The following is a 26,680-nucleotide window of genomic DNA, read 5'->3' on the forward strand; positions in this document are numbered from 1 at the left end:
TGTAAAATTTCTGTGTTAGAATATTTGTCTATCTTCTCTTTTTTTTTTTTTTCCCCAGCAAGTAAACTAGACCTTCTCAGACATGGAATCTCCACTTTTTGTCTTTAGCTTTGTTTCCTAAGAACTGTGGCTGCTGGAAAGTAGCAGTGCACACCTTTCATCTGGATGTCTACCACAGAGAATGCTGTAGGTCAGGCCACTAATCCTCTAAGGATTTAAAAGACCCCTAAGAGGGCAGGATGTCTCTGGGGAAAACATTTTTCCTTTTGTTCCCCAGTTCAGGCTCCACTGTGTTGTATAGGCTCTGAGCTGCTGGATTTTTGCGGATGCTGATACAGGAATTGCTATAGTGAGTGGGGAATAAGTTTGCATTTCTTGTGCCATGGTTTGTCACACCCCAAATCTCTGGGGCTTCTCTACTCCCTCTTCACTTTTACTTGCTGGCCTGGCACCAAGTTGTGTCTGCTGGGCTGTCTGGCTCCCCAGACCTGCAGGAGGGCACAGTGGGCTCTGTCTGGCTGTGCCTGGAGTGCCAGGCTGCGTGCTGGCGGGTTGGCAAACACCAGCCAGGAATGCTGAGTTCCTGCAGCGCAGGGCTGGGGAATATGCGGCAGCAGGGAACTGAATAAATAACCCAACATGGATTATTCAAATAGGAACACTGGGTTTTCTTGAGGCTAATTAAGGAAAAGCTCCAAAACTAAGAATGGGAGGGAGGCCTCCCTCTGCCTGGAGTCCTAAGCTGCTAAGCCAGCCTTGCAGAACTAATTACTTGGAGTTCTTATGCCATGTGGGTGGGACTGAGTGTTTGGATTTTTAATAGCTTTTTCCCCATTTTTGGACTCTACTGTTTACCACTCTCTGTACTGAGATCCCAGCTGGGAAATTATGACAACAGGAAAATTTCTCCCTGGCTGCATTTTGCCCCCTGCAGTAGTTGCAAATGGCTTGAGAGGGACAGAGCGTGACTGATTTGCAGCAGCAGCTCTGTCTGATGGACAGAGTTTCCAGGACCTCAAGCTGTGGATGCTTAGGACCAAACCCACTCTACAATTTGCATTGGGTTGGTAAAGTGACAGTGGGGAAAAAAATAACATTTCATAGAACGTGTTCTAGAAGCTTCTGTCATTATTGTCTACAGGCATGGGCTATGCTGACAGCTGATTATTTTACTTTTTTTAAACTCTTCTAATATAATTCTAATGCTTAGAAGCTCTCACAAGTGCTCAGTTTTTCTTGGACAGGGTGGCTTAGGTGACCACAGTCTGATGTTGTAAACAAGGAGTGAGCCTGGATAGTTGTGATCTGGAGCTGCACTGGGTGTATCGAACATCTGTATCTTCTTGATACCTTCATGATAAACAGCAGAGAACAGGTGTGCCGTTCAGTTGTGATTGACCACCTCGCCCACAAGCAAGGCAGAGTATTTTTCTCTCCTGTCAGTGTCCTCTGAAGGCCGGGGCAGAGATCTGTTATGTTTTGGTTTTACTTCGGAGGTGGTTAATCATTGTACCACAGTCTGTGCAGATGAAAGGACAAATAGGTAAAGTTGAAAGTGTATTGACATGATGTGAGATAGATAAGCTGTGTGAGAATAAAGATATCAGGCTTGCATCTCCATTACTGTCATAGGGAACACAGCCTTCTGTGTCTGGTGCTGCCCAGTCCGTCCAGCCAAGTCGTTCCGTTTATTGATGGTCGTGCCCGCAGACCTGCAGAGAGGTGCAGCAGCTTTTGGATGAGTGTTCAGTGTGCTCCTGATATTCCTAGAGATAGTCATGAGAACAGGATGACTTCTGCTGTGCTGAGCCTTAAAATGTGTGGCCAACAGCGAAAGGTGATGTTGTGTCATGTGAACTTCTCCTGGTTTATGAGGAGGAAGTGGTAGTGCCTGAAAATGAGCCTGGTGGGGCTGATGTGCCTCATGTGCATGTCCATGGCCAGCTGGGTCCTGGACTCGTGCTGTGGTCTGGGAATTGCAGTTGGCCCTGAGGAATGGGGCTTCACTGAGCAGGTACACGGGAGGTGAGCAGAAGGTTTGGGAGAAGAGCAGGTTGAGAGGGACGGAACCGGCGGCAGCAGAACTGCAGTAGGGAGTTTAGAAGTAGGATGAGAGTGCAGGTAGATATAATTATTTGATTTACATGTCTGCACTAAGGGAGGCTCATCTATTTTATGTAGCATCTTTATCAAAAATAAGATGGTTTCCCAAGGTGGTAGCCGCCAGTGAAAAGTTTAGAAATGTCCCATAGAGTTAAATTAAATTTTCTTTTTAGGTCAGAAAGCACTTTTTAGTGCTCAGTCCCTCGGCCTTGCCTTGGTAACCCAACTGCAGTGTACCTTCCAAAGCCAAAAGAGAGGAAAACATGCTTGTCCTGTCAGCTCCTGGTGCATGCTGACGGGCAGCTCATTGCTTTGGCTGTAGAACCGTGCCGGGTTTGAGGAGGCGCAGCCGCGCCGCTCCCGCGGGACGTGGCAGGGAGATTCTCCGTGAAAATGATGTGTGGCTTTCCCAGCTATTAACTGAGGAGCATGTGTTTGCACAGGGACAAAGGCAACCCAGGGAGCTCACGGGGACTTGTGTCACTTGGGCAGCACGATGTGTCCTGCAGCTATTCCAAGGCTTTTCTTGACCCTCAATAAAACTTTCGCTCCTGTTCAGAAAAACAAGGTGAGAACAGTCAAGTCCATACAGCTCCCTGAAGCTTGACTGTAGCTATTTCAGGGTATATTTTTTATGATTATTAAAATAGTTTTATGTTTTCTTGTCCTGCTGTTTCTAATGACCCCGTGGAAACTTAGGCTGTCTCTTTACTAAATCTTCTGGTTAATTAAACGGAACCATTTTGTGCAGCACTTTCCCAGGAAATCAAGTATTCTGGTTTAGCTACTATTTTGGAAAGTGAGAGGCTGTGTTCTGCTAATGTGGAAAGTCCAAATAATGTCAGCACCTCTTCTTTTTGAAATAATAGATGTACCAAAGGAGTTCTCTTGGATCTAAAGGTGTTAAAAGGAGGAAAACAATGGTTACTGAATAAAGCTGTAATTCAGAGTTCCCATGAAGACTGAGATCCCTCCCCATTTGGTGATCCTCACATATGCTTGTCTGTAAATTAGTGTTCAGCTAAAAGTTCCCTCGATAAGCACAGATGAGACTAAGATAAACTGCTTGCCCTCCAGCAGAATAAATATTTCAAATAAAATCAACTCCAGACAGTCCAGTCAAGCAGCTATTGATCTCTAAAAGCCTGAACTTAAACCCAATGAATATTCCAGAGCTCAGCCCTGCACAGCCTTCCTAAATGCTGATCAATATGCAATTATTTCCCCTGAAAACATTTCTGGTGTCATCTGGCCTAAGGAGTACTTTATTTTTAGCTCTCAGTGGCAGGCAGATGGGGGTATTGAACCACCCTCCTGCACAGCCCTTCATTTTTTGGGGGGACTCAGACCTCGGCTCCTCGTGGTGCCCTCCAGCACCACATTGTGCCCCTGTGGCTGCACTGGGCAACACCACTTTCTTTTAGGCTGGAGTGTTCATATATGGGTTTTTTTTGTTTGCATGTTGTTAGGGGTTCATTAAGTTCAGTCTCTGCAGGGAAGTTGTTTTCCACAGCGCTCTGGGGGCTTTGAGGAGCCCCTGCTGGTGGGCACCGTGTGGCTCAGTCTGCAGACGGGCAGAACTGGAGGAGATTGGCTTGTGCTTGGAGTGGAAAGTGGTGGGGCTTGGTACTGTCCTGTCCTGGAGGGAATGTCCTCTGGGCTGGCCTTTGGCAACTCTTGTTCTCCAGCTCATGTTAGCTCCTGCTGACGTTCCCTGGCCTGGTGGTTTTATGGGCTGTATTAGTGACTAGTTTTTCAATTCCCATTTTACAAGATATTTTAAATTTTCCCCTGGATGAATTATAAATCCCTGTATTTTGGTTTGAGAGGTACAGGGCACCTGGAGATAATTTTCAGACCATCTCTGTGTTATTGGTGTGAATTACTACCATCAGCATTCTGAACAGGCATTAAAACAGAACAGCCCAGAGTCTGTCTGTGTCTTTCCACACGTGATTTCTGATTTTTCATTATAGTCGACCCAGCTGTGCTTACCAAACTTACTCCTTTATTAAATCAAACTATTGCTAGATCTAAATCCTGATTTATTTTTTTTTTTGGTGTGACAGTATTTGCCTTGTGTACCCAACCCAGCCTTCCCTGCTGTTTCATGCCAGTGTTTCTAAGAGATTGAAGAAATAGCTTCTTTGGTAGCCAAGAAATAAGAAAATAAAATCATAATAGTAAAATACATAAAATGGAATAAAAATAAAATAGAAAATAAATAAAATACATTAAAAAGGAAATAACCAAGACAATATTCTCAGCCGCAGTTTTGAAAAGAGTATTTGTCGATATAATGTTTTGGATTCTAGAAGAAAAATCTTCCTTAGAGCTGGTGCTCAGACTCTTCATCCTTACCTTGTTGTGTTTGTTTCCCTTGTCTCTTTAAAGTACAGTTTAACTTGCCCCTTTCTTTTCACAGGGAGAAGAAGATTTCCCGCAGCAGTGCCCTGAAGGTGCTGGACCACGCCATGATTGGACCAGAGGGCACAGACAACTGTCACAAGTTTGTGGACATCCTTGGGCTGAGAACCATCTTCCCTCTCTTCATGAAATCACCCAAAAAGATAAAGAAAGTTGGAACAACTGAAAAAGAACATGAAGGTAAGTGTGTTTCCAGATCGTTCTTATTGCCGTGGAGGGGGCGAATGAATGGCCGGTGTCTGAAAAGTACCTGCAGTGAGGAGGGAGAGGTGCAGCACCTCCTGCAGCCTTTGGGTCTGGGTGTTCATCCTGCTGCTCCCTGTCACAGCTGGCTGTCGAGGGCACACTTGTCCTGCTTGCTTTGGTATCAGCAGCTCCTGGCAATTCCATTTCGCGTGCTGTTAATAAGTTATTTTACTCCTGTAGGGTCTGTTGTTTGAAGCTCTCACTCTGATGCAAAACTCTTTTGAAAAGAGTAATGAGGCAACTACAAATGTCACCTCAAAAGCAGTGTTTTCATGGCTCTGAGCACTCAAGTGTGACTGGATGAACATCAGGCATTGCAGAAATAAACTGCATTGCTTTTGAAGTTGCTTTTTTTTTTCTTTTTATATTTTTTTCCTCTCTCCCCTGGAAAACTCCGTTTTAACAGAGATCTGCTGCGGAGTATTACTGCAGTTACTGTGGGACCTCACGCTGAGCTGAGTATGGGGTCAGTCCCTCCTGCTCCTGCTAACATTGCCTTTCCCATTTTGTTGGTCACTGACTGTATCTTGGAAGAAACTTTAAATACTGCCAGTGATGCTTGAAGTTTTATGCCAGTTCATTGCTCAGCTCAGGTTCATAGGGGGTGAATATTGTCAAAGGCTGAAGAGGTGTGAGTGGGTCTCAGGCTTGCCTAGTATCCATCCTGAACTCCTGCAGCAAACCAAGGAAAAATGGAAGGAAATAGCAACAAAATTGAAGCTCTAAACCCAAATCCCTTGCTTTGGTGCTGTCCTCATGGCCAGGTGGGCCTCAGGTGTTCTCCCAGGCTCAGGAGGGAGATCCTGTCCCCACAGAGCTCTCTGTGCACTGGCTGAGGCACCAGCCAGCACTGAGCAGCTCCTTTCCCTGTCAGAGCTGCTGAGCTGGAGGCAGCTCCCTGGGCATCTGCTTGTCCTCCCTCCTGAGGACAAGGAATGGGCAGTGCCATGGGCTGTGCACATGCATGGCAGTGGCTGCTTTCCCAGCACCATTGTAGAGCAGGGGCTCACCTGTCTCCCAGCACCAGCCCCAGAGCAACTCACACCCCTGCTGCCAGTTCTGGACAGTGTATCTGCCCTGTGTTGTTTGTCTTGGGTAGATAATGGTGAGGAGGAAATGGTGTCGTGTGGTCTGGGGTTTATGTAATGGAATTGCAGAGATAGGTTTGGTTTCTCTAGGTTATGTAATAAAATTGCAGGTTTATGTAATAAAATACGCAGTTGCACTTAGATGGATTTAGGGGATGTTTTGAAATTTTCATTTGCAGTATGGAAGTGAGGTTGTTTAATTCTTCTTACTGAGAGAACGCTCCAGCTAGAATAGGAGGTGCTGAGATCTGGGTGTGTGGCTCGTGGCATTGACTTAATTTTTCAATTTGGGAAAGTGAGCTAATCTCTGTCTCATCTGCTTCTTCTGGAGACTGCAGATGATACCTGTGTGCAGTCCTGGCTACTGTGAGGATTAGTCTGGAAAGCCCTGACAGGGTCCATTCCTCACTATTTCTGTGGTAGGGTGAAAAGCCAATCTGCCCTCAGGAAAATGGAGTGATCCATGCAAACAGGCTTTGTATCACACCTCCGTCTCATTAACATGCAGAAGAAATGGAGAATATTAAGATGAGTCCAGAAATCAGGTCTATTAAAATAAACTCTCCCTAAAAGGCTGTGGTAGTAAGTCCAATTTTCTTTGTTTTGCATCACTGGGCAGGTGAGTTACTGAATTCCTAACAACAGGAGTTAATAGAGATGTTTAACAGCATTCCCTGGAGCCCGTCATGCCGTTGTCCTGACATGGGTGTCAGCAGCACAGTGTGTGCTTTGACTTTGCTGAGTGTTTGCCCCAACCCTGCAGTAATTGCTCCTGGGCAGGAGCACAGCACAGTCTTCTGGGTGCCTCTGGCTTCAAGGGAAATGGTGCAGGTCTGGCGTGGTGGAACCGGTGCCCTCTGTGCTGTGCTGGTCCTAGGAACACTCTGCTTTTTACTTCTCTCTTTGTTTATTGATCAGAAAGAACGCTGATGTTCAGTCTGCTCTTGTCATCTTTTCTCATAAACACTCCTGTGTACAATCTGTTTTAAAAAAAAATTAATTAGAACAATCTTCTGTTAGGAGACCACTCACGTGTATGCCAAATGGAGGAAGAGATTCCTCTGAAGGATTCACTGGAATGGCTTTGCAGCAGGGGCATCAGTATTTGTTAAAAGCAGCTCTGAGGAGCTGTGCTGTCCATGCCCTTGCTGTGTTGCTGCTGGGACAGTGTCAGGATGGACAGACACCCTGGGCTGTGCTGCAGAATCCTCAGTGGACTCTGTGCCTTGGGGCCTAATTACAGCTGCTTAAAGGGGAGTCCTGCTAAAATGCTCCAGCACTGGTGAGGTACCAAACAGCTCTGCCAAAGGGTTTGTCCACTGAGTCCCTGCCTGTCCCACCATCCCTTTGTCCACAGGGGGCAAAGTGCTGCCAGGCTGGGGGTACTGGCACCCACTGTGGCTCCAAGTGCTTCACCTCCCACAGGGCATCCAATGCTCCATCTCTAGAGCACCAAATCCTCTGTGTGTATCTGATGGTTGTAGGAAAATATCCCCTTGTCTTTATTTTATAGCAGTGTTGCTATTTACATAAGAGATAGTCTATAAAACCATGTTTGCTTTATTGTCTCTAAGGCAGTGTTCTGAATGTGACAAAATAATAAATACCCTGGTGAAAAAAAAATCTCAGTGTGACTTGCTGAGCTTTTATTTATTACAGAAATTTATAATCCAAATTAAATTTGATAAAAGTAACTTCTCTGTAATGTATTTCTCCCTTTTTAAACACTAGCATAAAGGTGTCAGTGCTGGTTAGCTACATTTTAAACACTGTCAGTGTTTAAAAATTATTTTACTCTAGGGAGCCTGTGAACAATTTAAATCCAAGCTGCACGTATTTATGCTTTATGTACACTATGTAATTAGGAAAAAAGAAAGGGAAAATTTCTTAACCATCTTTATGGATGATCTGAGCCTGAAGATTGGGCCTGTGGTGTCTAACTGAGTACACATTATCTACACTTGAATTTTGCCTGCGTTTGTACAGATCATTATATTAGGATATTAGGTTTGGGAGAAAAATCTCATTCGAAGCAATTTCCCTTTTTCTGAGGCAGTGAAGCAACTCAAAACAGAAATATTTTGCAGTTGAGGACGGAAATGGCTTAGAGTTTTTCTGTGTCTGTGGGGTCACAGTACTTGTGTGAGTGCCCATTTGGGTTGTCCAGCCACAAAGAGAACCAGCCAGGTGGTGTGGGAGGTGCTGTGTCCTGGATTTGTTTTATGAGGTGGTTGAACAGCATTAGCTGTTCCCCAAACCCTCCTGTTGCAGAGCTGATGGTCAGTGTGTCGTCCCTGTCCATGAGGGTGCAGCAGCTCTTGGCACGCAGTCGAGTCACAGCGTTGGATGCTGACTTGAAATTCTTGAACAGTCTCAGTGAGCTAAAAATGGAGAAAACACAAATTCCTCCTGAATTAGAGAGTCTGTAGTGAAGCAATCATAGCTGGCTCGACAGGCTGTATATCCTCCTGCTCTTTCTCAGGATGGTTATTTGCAGCCGAGTTTTGCTCACTTGGAGAGTCTAATGAACTATAAAAGGATGTTTGTCCAATTCATCTTCATTTAAATGCTTTCTCTTGTCTTAGATGTCAGTTTTACTTAGGAATGCTTAATTTGATAACCTGAGAATTAGTTCAGCCAATTTCCAAAGGAGAATTCCTATTGCTGGGGTGTTTTGCCTGTTCGCCCTCTATCAATAACAAAGCCTCTTTTGGAGATCCTCAGCCATACCCTTCCTTTAAAAACAACAACAAAACCCACTTCTTAGTAAATATGCTCTTACTCCTTTGTGACATACACAAAAGGCAGTAGAGCCCTTGGAATGGATCTCTGCTGCAAAACCAGGTTCCCTGGGCATGGGGAAGTGAAAAGGCAGCAGCAGAAATGTGGCCCAGTGAAAGAGGTATCGGTATTAACTGAGCACCCTCTGCCAACCAGCAGAAAGTGTTTTTCATTTGGTGGTCTTCAGGAGCGAGCACCCAGGGAAGGCATTAGTCTGTTTAAACAGAACTTTATTATGCCAATTTGTTATTTCACCATCACCCTCCGACAGGAACCTGTGATTTGAGTGAGCCATGATGCCGAGAACAGAGGTAAATTTATCTCAATTAAAGTGAGCGTGCTCTGTTGCAAGAACATCACAAAAATAAACTTTCTCAGTCAATAGAAGGAATTTTGTTTTAAGTTCAGCATGATGGCTGGATCCAGCTCACCAGGGCTGTTCTGTGTGGAGCTTTTCCAACCCTTCCAAGCCCCACTTCACCCATCAGTAAAATTGGTGTTTCTTGCTATTGTCAGTGTTTTAAGGTAGGATTTTTCATGGCAAAATATGGTGATACTTGAGTGGGTTTCTCTTTTAAAATGCAGATTATTAGTTCATGTGAAAACAGGTAAGGTTATCAGATGCTACACCGTTGGAATGGCACATCCCTGATTCCACCTGTAATCCTGCCATGAACCGATCCAGGGGCTTCATCCAGGTTTCCCAGCAAACAGCCATGAAGCCAGAGTTGTGTGCATAGGAGGGATAGACGTATCTCAAATAGCTGGCTTGCTTATTTCCTGGTATTTTTTCTCGTATTTTCCTGCTCCTAGTGAGAAACCACAATTTATCTTAAGTTCTTTACAAGACAGAAGGCTCTTAGATGTGCTGGGTTCACCAGATCATCCTGCTCGGCCTCCAAAGGGCTGCTGTCCCTGGCACCCGGAGCTGCCTGCCATCCCCTTCCTGCAGAATGACTCTTGCCTCCTCTTCATCACTGTTGAGCTTCCTCCCCTGCTAGGCAGATGTCCATTATAATGAGATGTAAAAAAAAAAGGGGGGGGGGATAATAAAGGCAGAGAAGTGTAATGTTACAGCTTGATTTGACAGGACCTCCTGCTGCTGCAGCTGCCAGTGCCAGCCATGGAATAGATTAATCTGTATTCCAACACGCCAAGCTGAAGTCAAGATCGATCTAATTAGGGTGTTTTAAACACTGCTTGCATGCTGAAGTCTCTGTGCCTGTCTGCAGAGGGAAGGGCTCCCAAGAACTTGAGGTGATCCTGGGCTAAGCAGGACCCTCGTGCATCTGGGGAGCACGTGTGATGTGACCTCCCAGAGCCAGGGATGTGGCTGGCATGGTGCCCTGCAGTGTTGGGATTGTGGGGAATGGCAGGGCCTGCAGGTGAGCTGGCCATGGGGCAGCAGCAGTGCAATCTGTCTTCCCATATCCGTGAATTTATGGGATTGGGGGATTTTTGTATGAAAAAAGTTCTTCCTGATGCATAGTAGGTGCCAGCTGGTACCTGTTATTTCTGTGAAGGCACCTTTGGGGTGCTGAGCACGGCTCAGTTTGGTGTTTGCTTCTCAAAGGAATCACGTTTAGTCATCCTTTGAAATGGGGCTCTTTGAAATGAGGAACTTTTGCCTCTGGCCTTGTCTGTGCCCTCCCTGAAAGTGATGCATTTTGTGCAGGTGTTGTGGACTTTGGCTGTGTTACAGGCTATGGAGAAGTTCCCAGAACATTCCGTAGCAGGCAGGCTGCCCGAGGCTTCGCCCGGGGGGGATGCACAGCCCATGGCCTCTGTCTGCACCCAGATCAAAGCAGGGCAGCTGCAGGTTCTTCACTCAGGGACTCAACAGCACCAGCTACTCATCATTCCCCAAAGGAGATCTGACCCTGAGCAGATAACTGTGATTGCAGCTTTTAAAATGTTGCATGTGTGAGATGGGGCAGTCCATGGGAAGACAGAGACACCCCTTCCATGGGAACCTGTGCCCCCAGGTTAGTGCCTCTTGCTTCCAATGGCTTGTGCAAACACTTTAGCAAAGACTTTAACCCATCAAATCATGGGTTCAGCCACTCATCCCATCAGTGTTCTCCCTGATTTTGACTGGTGTCCTTACATGTGGGTATTGGGGTGTTTATTGGGCCAGGACTTGTGTTATGGCATAACCCTGATTTTGGGGAGGGCAGCATGAAACACACTAGTGTTTTGGGTTTTTTTTTCAGGAAGCTGATCCAAAAAAAGGTTTAGATAGTTCAGAAATATTTCTGTAAAATATTTCTTTGAATGTTTTGACCAGGCAACTAAATATCTCCTGGATTTTCTGCAGTGATATGTTGAAAGAATAACCTTGTTCTCAAAACCCCTGTGTCAGCTCCTTTAGACTTGTCAGTAGTTTTAAAGATTTTATTGATAAAATGGATAAATATCTGCATATGACTGCAAAAGCAAAATGATGGCTAAAATACATTTCCTAGTAAGAGAATATTGGAAAAAAGCAATGAAGATAGATCATTGGTGAGAATATTGCTACTAAAATGCTGTGTCAACACTTCCAAAAAAAGAAGGTTGGGGGAAAAAAAAGTGTGAAATACAGAAGGCTGGCTTCTTCCTAAACCATCACAGCATATGTTGGGATATATGGGGGGGAAGGGAGGGGGAATCTTCTTTTTGTTGTATTTCTTTCACCTTAAGAAAACAGGATCTTGCAAGGACTTGGAGGCTTTTACAATACTTCTTAATGTCAGCACTTAATTCGGTGTTGCTTTTTTGCGGAATAACAGTTTCTGTGCAGCGAGAGCGTGCACCGACACCCCCGGAGCCATCCTTCACCCCCGTGAGCCTGTCGGAATGACGGAGCAGCCACACGGTGTGGCCACCCGATAAACCTGTTATCTGCCTGCTCCTCCTGCCGGCAGCGCTCCCAATCTCCTTGGAACATGAAAAATTGACACCACCTCAGGCAGAAATCTGTTTCGAAAAGGAAGCTCCATTTATAAGTAGCTAATGAAATGGGGTGGGGGTGCGTGCGCCTGTGCAGCCTCTCCTCTTGCTGCCCTTGTGCAGGATGCAGATAATCCGTGCAGCAGGGAGCACAGACACCCTGGACAGGCAGCAAGGGCCCAGGCAGTGGGAGAAGGAGCTCCTGGCAAACACGGTGGTGTCACTTGTTCTTTGTGTGCTGGAGGGATCGATCGAGGCTGCTCGTGGCTCTGGGCTGGGCAGCACCGGGGAAGTGCATGTTAAAATGGTGACAGCAGTGAGATGGTGATCCCTCTCCTCTGCACGCTGCGTTTCCCTCTCTGAAAATAACAAATCTTGAAGCTCCTTCACTCCCCACCACCGTGAGCAAGGAGGCGTTTATGGCCATTAATTTTCATCAGTCTTAATCAGCAAGATAATAGTGAGGACATCTTGGAGAAGCTGGGGTATCTAAACCACCGGGTCTGTGTTTAGTGCAGACCTGCAGGCAGGAAGGAGTGCCAAATGATTTGGAAAGGGAGGGAAACTGGGCCCCAGCTCCTCTGCTTTGCACCATTGTGCTTGGGCTCGAGGCATGTGGCTCAGGCACCTCTGAGCGTGGTGCTGTGGTTGGGTGTTGATACAGGCGTTGCAGCGCTGACTTTTCATTTGGCTCCAGGTTTGTGCTGTAAAATATGACCCCCAAGTGCAATTGAGAAGACTGTAAACATGTTCATTTGGTCATTTCTGGTTTCTTGTGGCCCATTTATATTCATTGATGGGATTTTCTGTAAATGAAAGTGGTTGGTTTGAGGATTTTTCCTTTAGCTCGTACCAGTTCAGTCTCTGCAGGAGCTGCACACTGGCACAGGTATTCCTTTCTCCAGCTCTCCTGTTTCAGTAACTGTTCCTGCTTTGGTGACCTGAGGGCCATTTAGGTGACAGTGCTTTGGCCAGGGCTCCTTTAAGCCTAAAGGAGGAGGCAGCATGTGATGCCTTTAGGCTGTGGTGGAGAGTCCCAAAGCATGTGGCCTGGGGAGGAAACCAGAGTGGAACTTGTGCTCTATGTAAGGTGCTTTTTCAGCTCCCCGAGGCAGAGGAGGAAGAAACCTCACTGGCCAGGTGGGGACGAGGCAGGTGAGGAGCTCTCTGTGCTCCTTGCAAACACTGCTTGTGGCTTTCACCACTGCTCTGTCTCCTCTCACCATGGAACCAGGGTTCTGCTTATCAACAGCTACATGCTGGAGTGCTAGTAGTAAATTTAATGGCATAACACAGAGGAAAATAAGCTCCTGTTCCTGATCTTGGCATGCAATTCTCATTTTGTATCTCTAGAACATGTCTGTTCCATCCTGGCTTCCCTTCTGCGAAACCTGAGAGGGCAGCAGAGGACACGGTTACTGAATAAATTCACAGAGAATGACAGTGAGAAGGTGAGTGCTGAATATGTGTCTCTGTCTCTGGGCTGCCAGGCTTGCTCAGGACACTCGCTCGGGGCAGGGTGCCTGTGTGCACTCGCTAAGTCATGAAAAGCCATCATCATACCTGCCTGCAGAGAGTTGTGCTGTCACAGACCTTCGTTCTCTCACTCACATTTTATCTACAAACTGGAGAACTGGACCTGCCTTTAGTGCTTGTCCTCCACATCACCTGTACTCTTGTTTTCTGATGCTCTTGCATATGGTAGTAGTGATTCTCAGTCCTGAGTTGTGTCTCTGCTGAAGCCTCACCGTAGAGGACAATATGTCATATTACATTGTGCTGGCTCTGAGACCAGGACACCATGGAAAGGTACCATTTTGTCTTGTGAAGCTCTTTTGCAGAGAGTTTAGGAATCACTGTGGTGCGCATTTAACATTCCCCAGTCCTCTCCTAGAATGTCTCACTTTAGTGGTGTTTGCTCTTGGAAATTCTTTCCAAAATATTTACATGGTGGGGGATAGATCAAAGCATTGCAGAAGAGAAATAGCAGCTTTTGCAGACTGGGAATCCCAAGGGATTTGTAAATTCTGCCACTGGGAAAATACTGGTTTCTTAGTGTTCCTCATTAGTGTGTTTTAAAAGTGTTTTTCATAACCTGTTCTACCAATTGCTAAAAATTACTAGATAGTATTTCAGTTGCCCTGACACAGTTCATAGGAGAGCAGGAGAGCTGGAACATCCAGCACAGAGAGAGAGGTCTGCTGGGGAAACAAGGAGCCTGGAGAGCCTCAGCACAGAGAGAGTGAGCTGGGGACACATCTGTTTGCTGCCGTTTATCTGGTGCTGATGGGACTGTGTTCCCATATGGGGTTACATCCGAACGCCTGCAGCCTCAACGTGCTCATCCAACCAGCACTTGTACCCTCCTTCTGTAACATGTTCCTCCCTGGGAGGGACAGAGTTCTCTGCTGCTTTGTGAAGCCTGGAGCTAGGAGGAAAACAAAATTGCATGAAGGATTAAAGATGATTGCATTGTTCTTTTTTCTTGCTTATGTCTCTCTCTTCTGCCCTTGCAGGTTGATAGGCTGATGGAGCTGTATTTTAAGTACCTGGATGCAATGCAGGCAGCTGATAAGAAGATTGATGGGGAGAAACACGTATGTATTGCTTAAGTTTGGCCAGGTCATGTTTGTAACACCTCTGTACAGGACTCCTGGCTCAGCCAGGTCACTCTTCTCAGCTGTGCCCTCATACCTGTGCTGTTACCTCCTAATTCCTGTTGCCCCACTCTCCAGCTTCCAGGTAACCTCAGATAAAACAGGCCGAGAACTTCTCTACAGCAAGTGCCTTCTGACTGTCTCTTAGAGTGAGTTTTACTAGAAGGGCCCAATTCCCTGCTTCAGTTTGCCTCCATTTTTACCTGGCTGCAGTCCTGCTTGGTTTGGCAGATGGAGAGTAGGTGAAATGCAGAGAGACAATTACATGATAATGTCCTACCCTGTTCTGTAGAGTTCTGATGAGCAGCAAGAAAGTGTCTGTGTTGATGAGTTAGCTGAGGTGCAGCCAAGGGCTGTGTGCTCTCTGCACACCAGCAGTGAGTGTTTGACACGAGCCTTGGTACAGCACTTCCTTGGAACTGAAGCTGGAACAGACCTTTTGAAAGAGAACGAGCGGCTGGAGTCAGGAAGCAGCTTGCGGAGCTGTTAGCGAGCTTGGCCAGCTTCCCACAAGATTATCTGTATCAGCACCGGGGAGGGTGTGAGATTGATTAGCGCTGACGGAGAGCAATGGCTGCAGCTGCCGTCCCGCGCGCCGCGCGCTCCGCGTGCCACGGGCAGCAGCCCCCCACCAGGCCCCGACAAACAGCTGCCTGCCCGCTGCCAAGGCTGCTTCTCCAGGCACTGCCAAGCATTCCGAGGTCAGCACAGTGCTGCTGCTGCTCAAAGAGGCACGGGAGTGAGTGATGAATGGAGCTGCTTTTGCTGCCAGCACTCAGGCTCCGTACGGACGCGGCAGCGTCACCAGTGAGCGGTGGCCTGGAGAAAAACGGTGTTGGCCCTTTCCTGCTCTCCCTCCGTGCTCTGTCTGTCCTCCTCAGAACAGGGCAAGAAATTGTTTATTCTTTACTTTTTGCTGTTGGTGGGGGGGAGGGTTTAAAATTCAAAAACCAAAATGGATTTTTCTGGGTGAGGCTGTACAGAGCACTAAAATGCTGTGTGCAGAGCAAGGGTATGTGTCCTTTATCCAGGAATATCCTGGAGCAGCCTGCAAATGTTAACATCTGTAGCAAACAGCCAGCACAAAGCAGGGGTGGAGTGAGTTTGAGTGTGGAGAGGCTTGTGTAGAAGGTCTTTAGTGAGTAATATTAACCCATTCGTGTCTGCTAATGCACAGGAGAAGAGTAAGGAACCTCAGGTTTTCCTCCTGTATCTGGAATAAACGGATCTCAATCCTTCACCTCCTATTAGAACTAATAACAGCATTTGGCAGAAACGTGGGTGCAATATATTGGGCACATGTACGAAATACACTGTTGAAGTTCATTCCTAGCTTGGAACACTCTTGAAATTATTGTTTGCTTTATTTTTTAGCATTTTCAGATGGTCAGTGGGACATAGTCTCCTGAAACCTGAAGTGGCTCAACTGTTTTCCCCACACAGGAGTAGGCAAAAACCATCATTCTGTCTGTCACATCCTGGCAGTGTCTGGCTGTGACAGGATTTATGGAGCACTTTAATGTTCCTAGTTGTGGCACATGAATCATTGAGGTGGATGCAATGAACGCTTTAGAAACTGCACTCTGTCACTTGGGGGCTTTTGACCTTCCCCTTGCAGTAGAGGACATGGTACCCCAAAAACCTAGTGTACAGATCCTCACCTTTCTCTCTGTCCTACAGGAAAATGATACCTGGTGAGGTTTTACAGATTCGGTCTGTACCATTGAGAGTGAGATCCGAGTCTGATGGACAGAGTATCCTGGTGTAAGTCTTGCATTACAAGGAGTGAAAAGCTGATTACACAAGGAATGACTGAGTGCTTTATCTTTAGTAGTGCAGCTGGCATAAGAAGCTCCTGCTCTTGCAGTTCTCCTCCTTTTTATTTCTTTTAGCTTGGCTTATTTTAGTGATCTGGTTTATAGCCCTGTTTTTCAGCCCATGGCAGTGATGGTGGGGAATAGTTGAGGGTAGAAGGGAGGGGAGGGATTTCTGAAGCCAGCTGTTTTGGGGAGGAAAACTTGTAGTCAAACTTCACCCTTAATCTGGACTGTAAAACAGAAGGAGGTCGCTGAACCCTTTCTCAGTGTTACCCCCTTATTTGCTTTGATAAAATCTGTTCAGAAAGGATCAGAGGTGATAACTGGGTGATTATTCTAATTGCCATGTGAAACCCAGGAGCAAAGTCCATGAGAGCATTATTTCCAACACCTGATGCCTGTCTTAGCACTTTTCTTAGAGTTTTAAGGTAATGAAAATATCTTGTTCTCCTTGCAAATTCTTTAATTATTTTTGTAGGAAATGGTGCAAAATCCTGTGGCTTTTACTTCCCTCTAAAATGAGGTGTAATTATGGGTGGCAGCAATAGCCTTGGCGATCTCTAAAGACAGCAGGAAACGACAAGAGATGGTTTAATATTTTTATATTTCTACAGAAAATTATGCTCAGCAGGTTTATTGGATAAAATATTCTCACCAGACACTTTGCGCTATAATGACTTACAAATTACATGCTAATTGTGCTACAGTTCAGCCACTCCATCCTTGAAAGGGAGAGGTGGAACTCCTAGCATGAGCGTGGTGTCCACAGGTGGGGATAACAGGTAGGGATTTGTGTCAGCCTGTCCTTTCAGTTCGGTGTGGAAAGACTGGATTGCCTGGAGCTGTGATGAGGGCAGGACAGGGCATCCTGGCAGGGGCTCGGTGTGCAAGGGACAGGAACACCCTGGTGTTCCAGAGCACTGCTGGGTTTGCACTATCAAGCTTTCCCAGCACGTGGCCAGCAAGCCCAAGTAAGTCTTGAATGTTCTTGCAGAGGCTGGTGGGTGTTTTCAGATGACTGCCCTGACACAGGCTCCATTTCTTGCTGCTGATGTTGAGCTTGGAACAGGAGCCATTGCTCTGCTCTCTGCTCTGCTCTGTAGCAGCCACAATGAGCTTTTTGGCTCTTGCAGGCTGGAGGCTCAATTTGCAGAAATTCAAGTGTGTTTCTACTTGTAAGGCAGAAGTGAACAAAGTCTTTCCCATGGCAGAAGGCTCTGATCATTTCTTCTGTGGTTCTGAGAGCTTGTTGGTCACCTCGGTGTGACCTGGATGTTTTTGGCTCTCCTGGCTGCAGTGGAGCCTGTGCCTGACCAGATTCATTCCAGACATTCTGTGTTTCAAGGAACATGGTGCTCAGCCTGTGGAAGGGACTATGTTGTCTGCAGCCTCTGTGAGTGAAAGAGGCTTCTGGAGACATTGCTGTCATAGTGGTGAGCTGAGAGCGGGTGGTCCTGGACAGTCCCTGTTACCCTCACCCAAGGCTTCTGCTTGCTCCTCTCCTGTACATATGTGAATGCCTGTCTCCTGCTTATCCTTTTTGACCCAGGGCTTACCAATGGCTGTGAGTTTGACTTTTAGCCTGTGGTCTGAGCAGAGCTTGCATCCCTTGCCTGTCCTGTGCACAGCCATTAGGAGCCTTCCTGTCTCTGACTGCCTGGACTGGCCTTGCTGTCCCACCCAGTGGGGATGTAAAACCAGGATCTCAGAGGTGTTTGTTCTTGATCAGTGCCATTTCTTTTGCTTTACCCAGCTATGCTGTGTGTGCTGGAAGGTGGGTGATAGTTGAGGAAGGATGCAGAGAATCTACTCCAGTACTTGAGTGGAGCAGAGACGGGTGTGATCTTTGGTACCAGCACTGCCAGATCCATCGTGTCTTTAGGTTTGGAGTTTCTACTTGACACCTCGAGGCCTGTCAGTCCTGCCTCATTAGTGTGAGAGAAGCTCATTTTAGCTTCACAGAAGCCCATCTTATTGCTGTCTTCTCCCATCAGCAAGGGGCATCTCAGTACATATTGCTGGCAGATTAGAAATGGCACCTGAGCGCTCATTTGGAGGTTAGCGACTGACAGCTTTGAAAGAGAGACCAAGTGGGAAGGGGGCTGTTTGGTACTGTACTGGAGGCAGATTAGCACTGAAAGGGTGGCTGTGGTTTAAAAAAAAAAAATTAAAAAAGGACTGTGAAAAGGCACCTTAAAACTGTACTTGTCTTCTAATTCATATCTGCTTAATTTACTGGCACAAAATAATCTTCTCTGCTGAGAGGGGCTGTTAGAGCTGCCGCCGCTGTGTAATCAAGACTGCAGCTGCCTGGATCCAGCTCCTGTGATCCCTGTGCTCAGATCAGAATACAGAGCAGACCCAGCCTTTGTTTCCTGCTCTGGAGATTCAGAGTCCTGGCCTGTGGATGTTTTTCTGCTCAAGAATTTAGCACTATTGAACAGAGCAGCCAATGAGCCTGTGTGCAGTGCGGAGGGTGAGTGGTGGTTCAGGAGTGAGTGCCTTGTCTTTCTTGAATGGAGTTTTTTGTTAATTCGGTCAGTATTCCACTCTCTCACCAGCCAGACTCATCATTGTTTAGCTTTAGAAACCAGATTTTATCAGATTCCTGCCATTTGGCATGGAAGTAGGGTGAGGGAAGTCATTTGCTGCACAAAATTGGATTTTTCTATTTACTGGCAAGAGCTTGCATGCAGGCTTTGCCCAGTCATGCCTGTGCCCATGATTTTGAGAACCTGGAGTAAATGACAGATGTGCATGTGCTGGAGTGTACAGGATCTGATGCTAAAGCATCACATGTGAATGTAGCCAAAGCAGTTGACTTCATGGCACAAGTAACAGGGAATTTGCTTTTAAACTTAACTTGTTCTTTCACTGAAACTAGATTTCTAGGAGGAAAGGAGAAGTATTTCATTACCTGAGCTTTCCTGAAGGCAGTGGGAATCAGCTGTCCTTCTAAGTCACTCTGTCAGGTTTCAGTCCATGGAGCATCCATTGTACCCCTCCAGGGAGAGGTGCACAGGGTTCATTTCCTTCTTGTGCCTAAATCTCTCGACTTACCATAAGATTCGAGGGCTTGGCTTGACAAAACAGCAAAATTTGGCAGGCTCAGCCAGCTTTGGTGCTGGTGACCTTGCGTGTGTGTGTGTGTGTGTGTGTGTGTGCCTGGAGCATGTGCGCCCGAGGAAGCGCGTCCTGCGGAGCGTTGCGGGTACGGAGCGCCCGCAGGTGATGGCTCTAATGAGGAAATATTGCTCCGCCGGCGTGTGCCCACCTGCCAGATGGCTGCGGAATAAATCACAGAGCTGCAGCGAGCTCGCGGGGCCCGGCAAGCTGCTTCCCTTTGTTTGAGAACGAAACCAGAAAACAAACCCCAAAAATGCAGAAGGTCACACGTGACATGGTTGTTCGGGCCTGTCGGTCCCCGTGAGGATGGAGGGTGGGCTCATGCCATGGCCATGGCCAGCCCAACTCAGGGAGACTGCTCTGAGGTCACTGCTGGGCAGCTCTTGATGGTGTTTTGAAGAAGATGCTCTGTCTGGACATGAGGGATGGAATGGAATGGCCTCTCACATTCTTCCTCTGCCCTCCCTCTGGGCAGGTCTCACTGGTGAAACCCTTATGGGCAGAGGAAGGATGGACAATGAGTTGGCATTCCCATGAGGAGTCATCACTCTTTGGCTAACGAACCCTGGCCCGGGTCTGCCCTGGCAGCATCCCTCACAAACACAGCCGGAAGAGCCTGGCTGGGCATGGAAAAGCTGTCCTTGTGGGGGATTTTCATAGTGTTTTCTCATCCATCAGTTCATAATGAAGCTGAAAGCCTGATAAGTCTGTGAGTCTGCTGGAGTCATGTTCTGCACTGCTGAACAGCACCCTCAGATGGCCAGTAAAAGAGCAGGTTTTGTTCCATTCTGACAAAGAACTTGTAAATCACGGATATGTGCGTTTGTTCCATAGTCACACTCTCTTGCCGCTCGATGTAGAAATGTAATTTGTATGTTTAAATTAAAATTTTAACTTGCAGATGGACACACTTCACAACCAGCAAAGGCAAAACCTTCTTCCTGTATTTAAATGAATTATTAAAAGTACTTATTTGGCAAGAACTATATGGCTGGTAATGCTTTGGGAGAAACCACAAATTTCACCAACATTTTACCACTGCTAGTGGGAAGTGCTCGGAGACAGTCCTCACACCTTTCCTTTTGTGGCTTTGCAGGACATGGTGCGTCGGGGAGAGATCATAGACGATGACATGGAAGACGAATTCTATCTCCGTCGCCTGGATGCCGGGCTCTTTGTGCTGCAGCTCATCTGCTACATCATGGCAGAGATCTGTAATGCCAACGTTCCCCAGGTAAGGCTGTGTACCAGGTTGGCAGATCACCTGTGTTTCCATCCATGATGCAAACAAGGCTCTAAATCCTTGCAAATGCTGCCAGGTTGAATAATCGTCTCTCAAATTCCCTTTATGGAAGGAAATCTCCTGCTTATTGCATTTATGTCCGTACACCTCCATTAAGTTGCAGCAGCTAGGAGGGCATTAGAGAGGACAGAAGCTGATTGTTGTCACTCAGTTCATACAGTCTGTGTGAGCAAGGTCGGGGTTTGAAATGGAAAGGCCCTGTTGATGCCACTGCTGAGGGAGCAGTGGAAAGGGACCTGCTCTCAGGAGGTCTCAAAAGGCACAGCTACAGCAGGTGACTTTTCTTGATCTGTGCAAAATGCTGCATCTTTCCTGGTGTGAATACACAAGGGTTTGTGAATACAGTCTGTGGGTACTTGTACCTGTGCCATGTGCCTTCCTGGGTGTTCCCGAGTAGGTGCTCTGGGACTGAGGACTAGCAAGGCTGAGTTGGGTTTTGTGGTGCTCAGGTCTCTGCTCATCCCTCAAAGTGGGAAAAAGTGGGGCTGTGGATGGAAGTGCTGTGTGGCTGTGTTGTACTGAAGATCACTTTCTTCTCTTTCCTACCCTCCCATCAGATTCGTCAGAGAGTCCACCAGATCCTGAACATGAGAGGCAGCTCCATTAAAATTGTTCGACACATCCTGAAGGGTGAGTTGAGATATCCCTGTGCAAGTGTCTCATTGCCTCCAGGGGCAGCTTGGTCATCGCTTTGTAGGATGAGCCTTCACATGTAATTCTCCTTGGCTCCATGCACATCTCCAGGCAGCAGCTGAGCAGTGTTCCAAGGTCCTGGCAGGGCTGGAATCACCCTGATTAGTGTCATGCTTTGCTTTGCTCCCGAGTTAGGGCACTTGCTGTAGCTGCTGTCAGGGAATGGCACATCACCTCACGCTTCCATCAGCTCCAGCCTGGCTGGGACTTGCTGCTGACATTAACGTGGAAGTAAATATTTAAGGGATGTGTACACGCATGCTAGAGGGAAGAATAGTGGAGCCTCATCTTTCATTAACATGGCCCTGCACTTTACCATCTGCACCATATTAGTACCCGCAGTGTATTTGTCTTGTTCTTAGTGTCAGATTAATATGGATTATAGCATTAAAGTATCCTCCGTAGCTTTAAAATGTAGCTGTTGTGATTTGCAATCCCAGTTTTAAAGTGCTGCTTGTTATTTTTAATGCTTATGTTGAATTAGAGCAATGCCTATTTGATCTGTGGCCCTCCTCTGCAGCCTCCTGTCCTTCAGCAGCAGCAGCAGCCAGTGCTACTGGGGGAGAGGAGGGCAGAATTTGGGCTCTCCCCACAGCCCCTCAGAGCTGTGAGGCTTAGCAGGAGCAGCTGGGAACCTGCTGCCCAGGGAAGGTGCCTCCTCGTGGGACGTGTCTTCTCCTGAGGGGCTGTGTTGTTTTCAGTGAGGGACAAGGAGCCTGTTTCTCTTCTGGAGGGAAAGGAAGGCCTGCAGCATCTCTGGGGTACTGGGCTGTGGGATGTGTTGTTTCAGTGTCTCTGCTTTCTTAGGGAGCAACAATTATGTTCTCCTGGCCTTTTCTTCCCCCACTTCAACACTGGCAGGTACAGGCAGCTCTTTTTCTTACAGAACCTGTCGGTTTTCTCCCTTCTCATATGCAGGAAAAAAGGGATCAGAAGGGTGGCTGGTATGACGAAATTAAGAGTGATTTTCTGACAGTGTGAGATTACCTGCAGCTATAGGCAATCTCTTTGGCTCTTGTCCTTGGCCACCAAGTGCAAGTTAATGCCTGCTGATGAGCAGGAGCACTGGATAGGATGTCTTTTCTGATTTTAATTATGATTCTTGACAATTCCTGCCTCCAAACTGTCCGTTCCCAACACAGAGTGTGGCACACGTTCCGCGTTCAGATCCCCACTCTTGCCCTGGGCCGTGGGTCCCTGAGGGGGTTGTCTGCACACCTCGCTGGATTTGCACACCTCACGGTCACGGCTCTGGCTTGTTGATTTACATACCAAGCTGAATTGGAGGGCAGCTGCATTAAAATTTCATCCGATTCTTTCTTTCCCAGACAGTGACTTGCATTGTGAAACTTCCTCTGCGGTTGTGTTGTGTGTTGCGAGCTGAGGGTGGGTGCTCTCAGCAGCACCGTGTTCCCTGCCTGAAGGGGCACACCTGGCTCATTAATAATACAGGGGATGGATCCAGAGTTTGAGGCTCTGACTGCAGCTCTCCCCAGCTCTTATGCTTGCCAGTTTTAGAGACTTTTGCCACCGCAGTAGTCAAGACCTCAGCAGTAAATTTCCTCATGGGCTCTTTGAAATCCCACAGTGGGGCCCAGCAGATCCCTACAGGCAGGGGCAGCACTGGGCTCAGCTGCTGTCTGGGCTCTTAAATTCAAATTTTTCAGTAGTCACTCACCTGTGTCCACATCCATGGGCAGTGTACATTCACCAGCTTTTAAAAGCAGTGGCACTACAGGCAAGCACCTGCCACTCCAGGGGAGTCAGTCTGTTGGTCACAACTTCCCATTGGAGCAGAGGTTTGGATGTGGACCCTGCAGTGGGCTGCCATGGGGCTGACGCCAGCAAGGCACTTCTGAAGCTTCACTGGAGTCAGAACTGCAAGTGACTGAGAGATGAGGAGCTTGAGCCTTGGCTGGAATGTTTCCAGGGCACTTTCCAACTTGCTCTCAGGACAGATGAGGGCTGGTTTATTTTTACTTTTCGTTCAGTGTTTTGCTCTTGTTCAGTTTTTATTTTCTATTTTTGCATACTAATTAGGTGCTTGGTTTTTTAGTTTGATTTTTATGGCCTACATATTCTCCATGTTTCTCTGGCAACCTGACAGCTGATGGATCCCTTGGGGTGGCTCAGAATTACTTACGATGCAAGCAAGGAAGCAAGACTGTTTTCTTATGGTAGGGCTTTCAAGGGGGAGGAGTGGGCAGGAAATAACAGGAGGCTCATTAATGCATTTCTGCAGGCTGACCAGTCCTCCCACACTTCCTTTTTCTTGAATATCAAGCGTTTCTTGTAATGGGACAGTTAGTTTGTGCTTTGGAAGAAAACGAGTGAATGGTGTGTGCCCTGGCTGGGGGGATGTTTTGGGGGTGGAGGGTGGATTCAGGACAGTGAATGGTGTCTGTGTCTTGGGGCAATGCCTGGTCTCTGTCTCTCACTGGGAATGGAGTGAGGCAGAGGCCTCTCTGAGTAGTGGTACTTGGCTCTGGAATGACAAAGCTCCCTATTCCTCCCTGATCCAGAGGGACTGGGCATTGGTCCTGGCTCCCTCGGGCAGCCCCTGCTGAGGCCCCTCCCCACAACACCTGGTCACATATGTGGTGTCAGGTGAGCAGGCACCCTGGGAGCTGGGCAGGTGGAATCCAGCCCAAACTTGTTAGCACAGGTAAGCACAAAGGAAGGGTCAGTGTGCTGTGAGGACAGAGCTCAGGCTGGCTCGCGGTTCCTCTGTCTGTGCAGGCTTTGGAGCTTCCAATATCCATTACAAGCCTCAGTATTTCCCAATTGATTTTTACTGTTCTGTAACCATTGTATTTTGTCTAATGAAGCAGAAACCAATCTCGAGCCCTTTCCCTTTGTGTAGCTACAGCAGTGTGTAAGCTCTGGTTAACTGTTGGCAGGCGCAGCTTACATTTGATTTTGTTTTTTTTCAGTCTCAGGGAAGTGTTGGAATTTTAAATAAAAAAACAAATGCGTAAATTCTCAGTCAGAGATTTATTTTTTTAAGCCTGGTTCTGGGGGTTATATCTGGTCTCTTCAAATGAGCATTAGCAGCTGTCAGAACCCAGTAAACAGTCACTGGGGCTTTAGTCTCTTACAAAGCCTAAATGTTTAGAAGGAGAAATGCTGAGCTTTTGGACAAGATTAGAGGAATTTGTGTCTTGCTTTTGTCTGGGTGATCTGGCTGGGACAAAGGAAGGGCAGTGTCATTAGTGGCACTCAGCAGTTCTCTGCTTGAGCCTTAGTCTGAGTACTCTGTCCTTAAGCTGGGAGTGGAGCAGCTCCGAGCCCGCTGCCCACTGGGTGGATTCTCCAAGGGCAGAGCTGTTGGAGACCACAGCCTTCTCTCAGCTGGGCATGGAGAGGCCGTAGCAGATGGGAAGTGCTGCCTTTGGGCTGCAATAAGCAGCATTTGCAGCTGCTGTGGCTGTTCCAGAGGCACTTTCCCTAATGGAGCATGGAAAGGGCTGCTGGGGACAGAGCTGACTCCTCCCCAGGCACGCTGCTGACAGAAGGCTCTGGTACTGCCTGAGGGGACAGGGGAGACTGAGCTAAGTGCCAGCCTTGGCTGGGAAGGGGACCCCATCCCTGTGCACTGGGATCATCTCCTGCCTGAGGTTTGGATCCCCGATGCAGCCACAAAGCCCTGAGCCAAAGTGTGCACAGCAGGGCTGGGGCTGCACTGCCCCGCAGCAATCAGCCCATACACAGGGACCTGCAAGGAATCCGTCCTTGTAGGAGCTTTCTGCTGCCCTTAAGAGTGATGGAGAGTGGCTCCTCCACCGAGGGAAGGAGCCCTGAGCTGGTCCCTTCACCAGGACAGGGGGCACTTGAGGTTCACCTGCAGCAAACCTCAGCATTACCACCTGCTCTTGTTACAGGTACTGGAACAGTTTATAAATATTAAAAAGATTTCTCCCAGAGACCTGGCAAAGAGTTCTTGTGCTTGTGTGTGGAGAGTGAGAGAAAGTGCACGCAGGAGGGAAGACTCCCACATCATCTAACTTCTTCCTGTCCTCGCTGCTTTCAGTGCTCTTATAACAAAGGCTTTGATGGAGCTCAGAGCATGTAGCAGTGCTAAACGTATAAATATTAAAGCAAAGTTTCTACAGCAACTTACCATTCAGAGCTGAATACAAGCTGTTCTGTTTGTTTGGAAGAAGGGAAAGAATGCGAGCAGGCGGAGGCAGGGAAGCGCTGTCTAACCAGCAGCCTGCTCCTGATTTCCTCAGATTTGTTCAGCTCCTTGCTTCCGCAGCTCAAAACCTGCTTTTTATTTTTTCTTTTTAAACCATCTTTGAATATGCAGGTTCTGGTGGCAGGAAGGAGGGAGCTGGTGTGGGATGAGAGCTGCTAAGATCCAAATGAATGTCAGGAAGGAGAGCTGCAGAGGGAATGTTTGGTTCCCTTGGTGTTTGGCTGTGTGCATGGATGGGCAAGATCTTGGTCTGGGATCCTCTGCCTGACAACAAGGAGTTTGGTTTGTAGTTAAATCTGAACTGCTGGGTTTTTTTCTGTGTGGCTGTGGTTAAAAGCACTTTGTAGATTGGGGAATTGGGGTCTCCTTAACTAAGATCCCTTCAGGATGCTTGGACAACAGACAGGTTAAACCCAGGACTGGGAATGTTTAACAGTTGTGTCGCTGACCTTTCCTGATGACACTCGGTGTTCAAAGGGACCCAGAAAGCTGGTGATGTCTGGCACTGTTTGTATTTCTTGGGAATAATGCCATGATTGGTGCTCCTCGGTGCTGGTGTCTGCCTGAGGCAGGGCATTCTCTTCCCTCTGTCTGCCACAAAAGCTTTAATGAGGGTCAGGGGGTGTTTGTTATGCAAAGCTTTAACCCTGGGGACGGGCAGGAAAACCATCAATGCTCCTTGCATTAATTCCCATTCGGCTGTTTGCACTGGATGTGGATGTGGGCTCCTGCCGTGGTGTCTGCAGGAGCTGCTGCCCGTCTTTCATTCCTGTAGCACTCAAAGCGTGTGTCCGTCTGCTCTCTCCCTGCAGAGTATGCAGAGAACATCGGGGATGGGAAGAACCAGGAGTTTCGGGAGAGTGAGCAGAAGCGGATCCTGGATCTGTTGGAGAATTTCTGAGGACCAGGAGCTGAACTCTGTGTCAGCCACGAGGACGCGATGCCGGTTCTCCCTCTGTGTCTGCCCACGAGGACATGGCGCCAGTTCTCCCTCCTTCTGCCCCTCCTCCAGCCTTGATTGCACGATGAAAGTGATGTTTCTGTGAAACTGCTTCTAAATGGGATTTGGGAGATATTAAAGATAGTTTCCTTTTTTTTTTAGCTCCTGGTTTGTTATTTAAGCAGTGTGCTATGAGCAGAGCTGGAGCCGTGTGTCTCCCACCAGATCATCACAAGGTTTCCCTTTTTTGTCCCTTCTTCCCCGTAAGTCAGTCTGCGGGGATCAGTGTGAAACAATATGAGTGTTTGCTTTGGAAGGAGGGCAGAGAGGAAGCCTGGATGGCTCAAGAGACTGTCTGCAAGTTATTCCA

General features: G+C 47.5%; 1 protein-coding gene across 1 annotated transcript in view; it reads left to right on the forward strand.

Annotated features, from left to right (window-relative positions):
* CTNNBL1 (catenin beta like 1) overlaps window positions 1–26,471 on the forward strand; it is a 48,273-nt gene extending 21,802 nt beyond the window's left edge. Inside the window, exons 11-16 of the mRNA XM_064673774.1 lie at window positions 4,529–4,710; window positions 12,930–13,027; window positions 14,093–14,173; window positions 20,273–20,410; window positions 21,037–21,109; window positions 26,183–26,471. Coding sequence (XP_064529844.1) covers window positions 4,529–4,710; window positions 12,930–13,027; window positions 14,093–14,173; window positions 20,273–20,410; window positions 21,037–21,109; window positions 26,183–26,271 — 661 coding nt within the window. The 3' untranslated portion in view covers window positions 26,272–26,471. The remainder of the gene's footprint in view (window positions 1–4,528; window positions 4,711–12,929; window positions 13,028–14,092; window positions 14,174–20,272; window positions 20,411–21,036; window positions 21,110–26,182) is intronic.
* Window positions 26,472–26,680: the final 209 nt, after the last annotated feature.

Source organism: Pseudopipra pipra, chromosome 17, assembly GCF_036250125.1.
Source record: "Pseudopipra pipra isolate bDixPip1 chromosome 17, bDixPip1.hap1, whole genome shotgun sequence".
Lineage (NCBI taxonomy): Eukaryota > Metazoa > Chordata > Aves > Passeriformes > Pipridae > Pseudopipra > Pseudopipra pipra.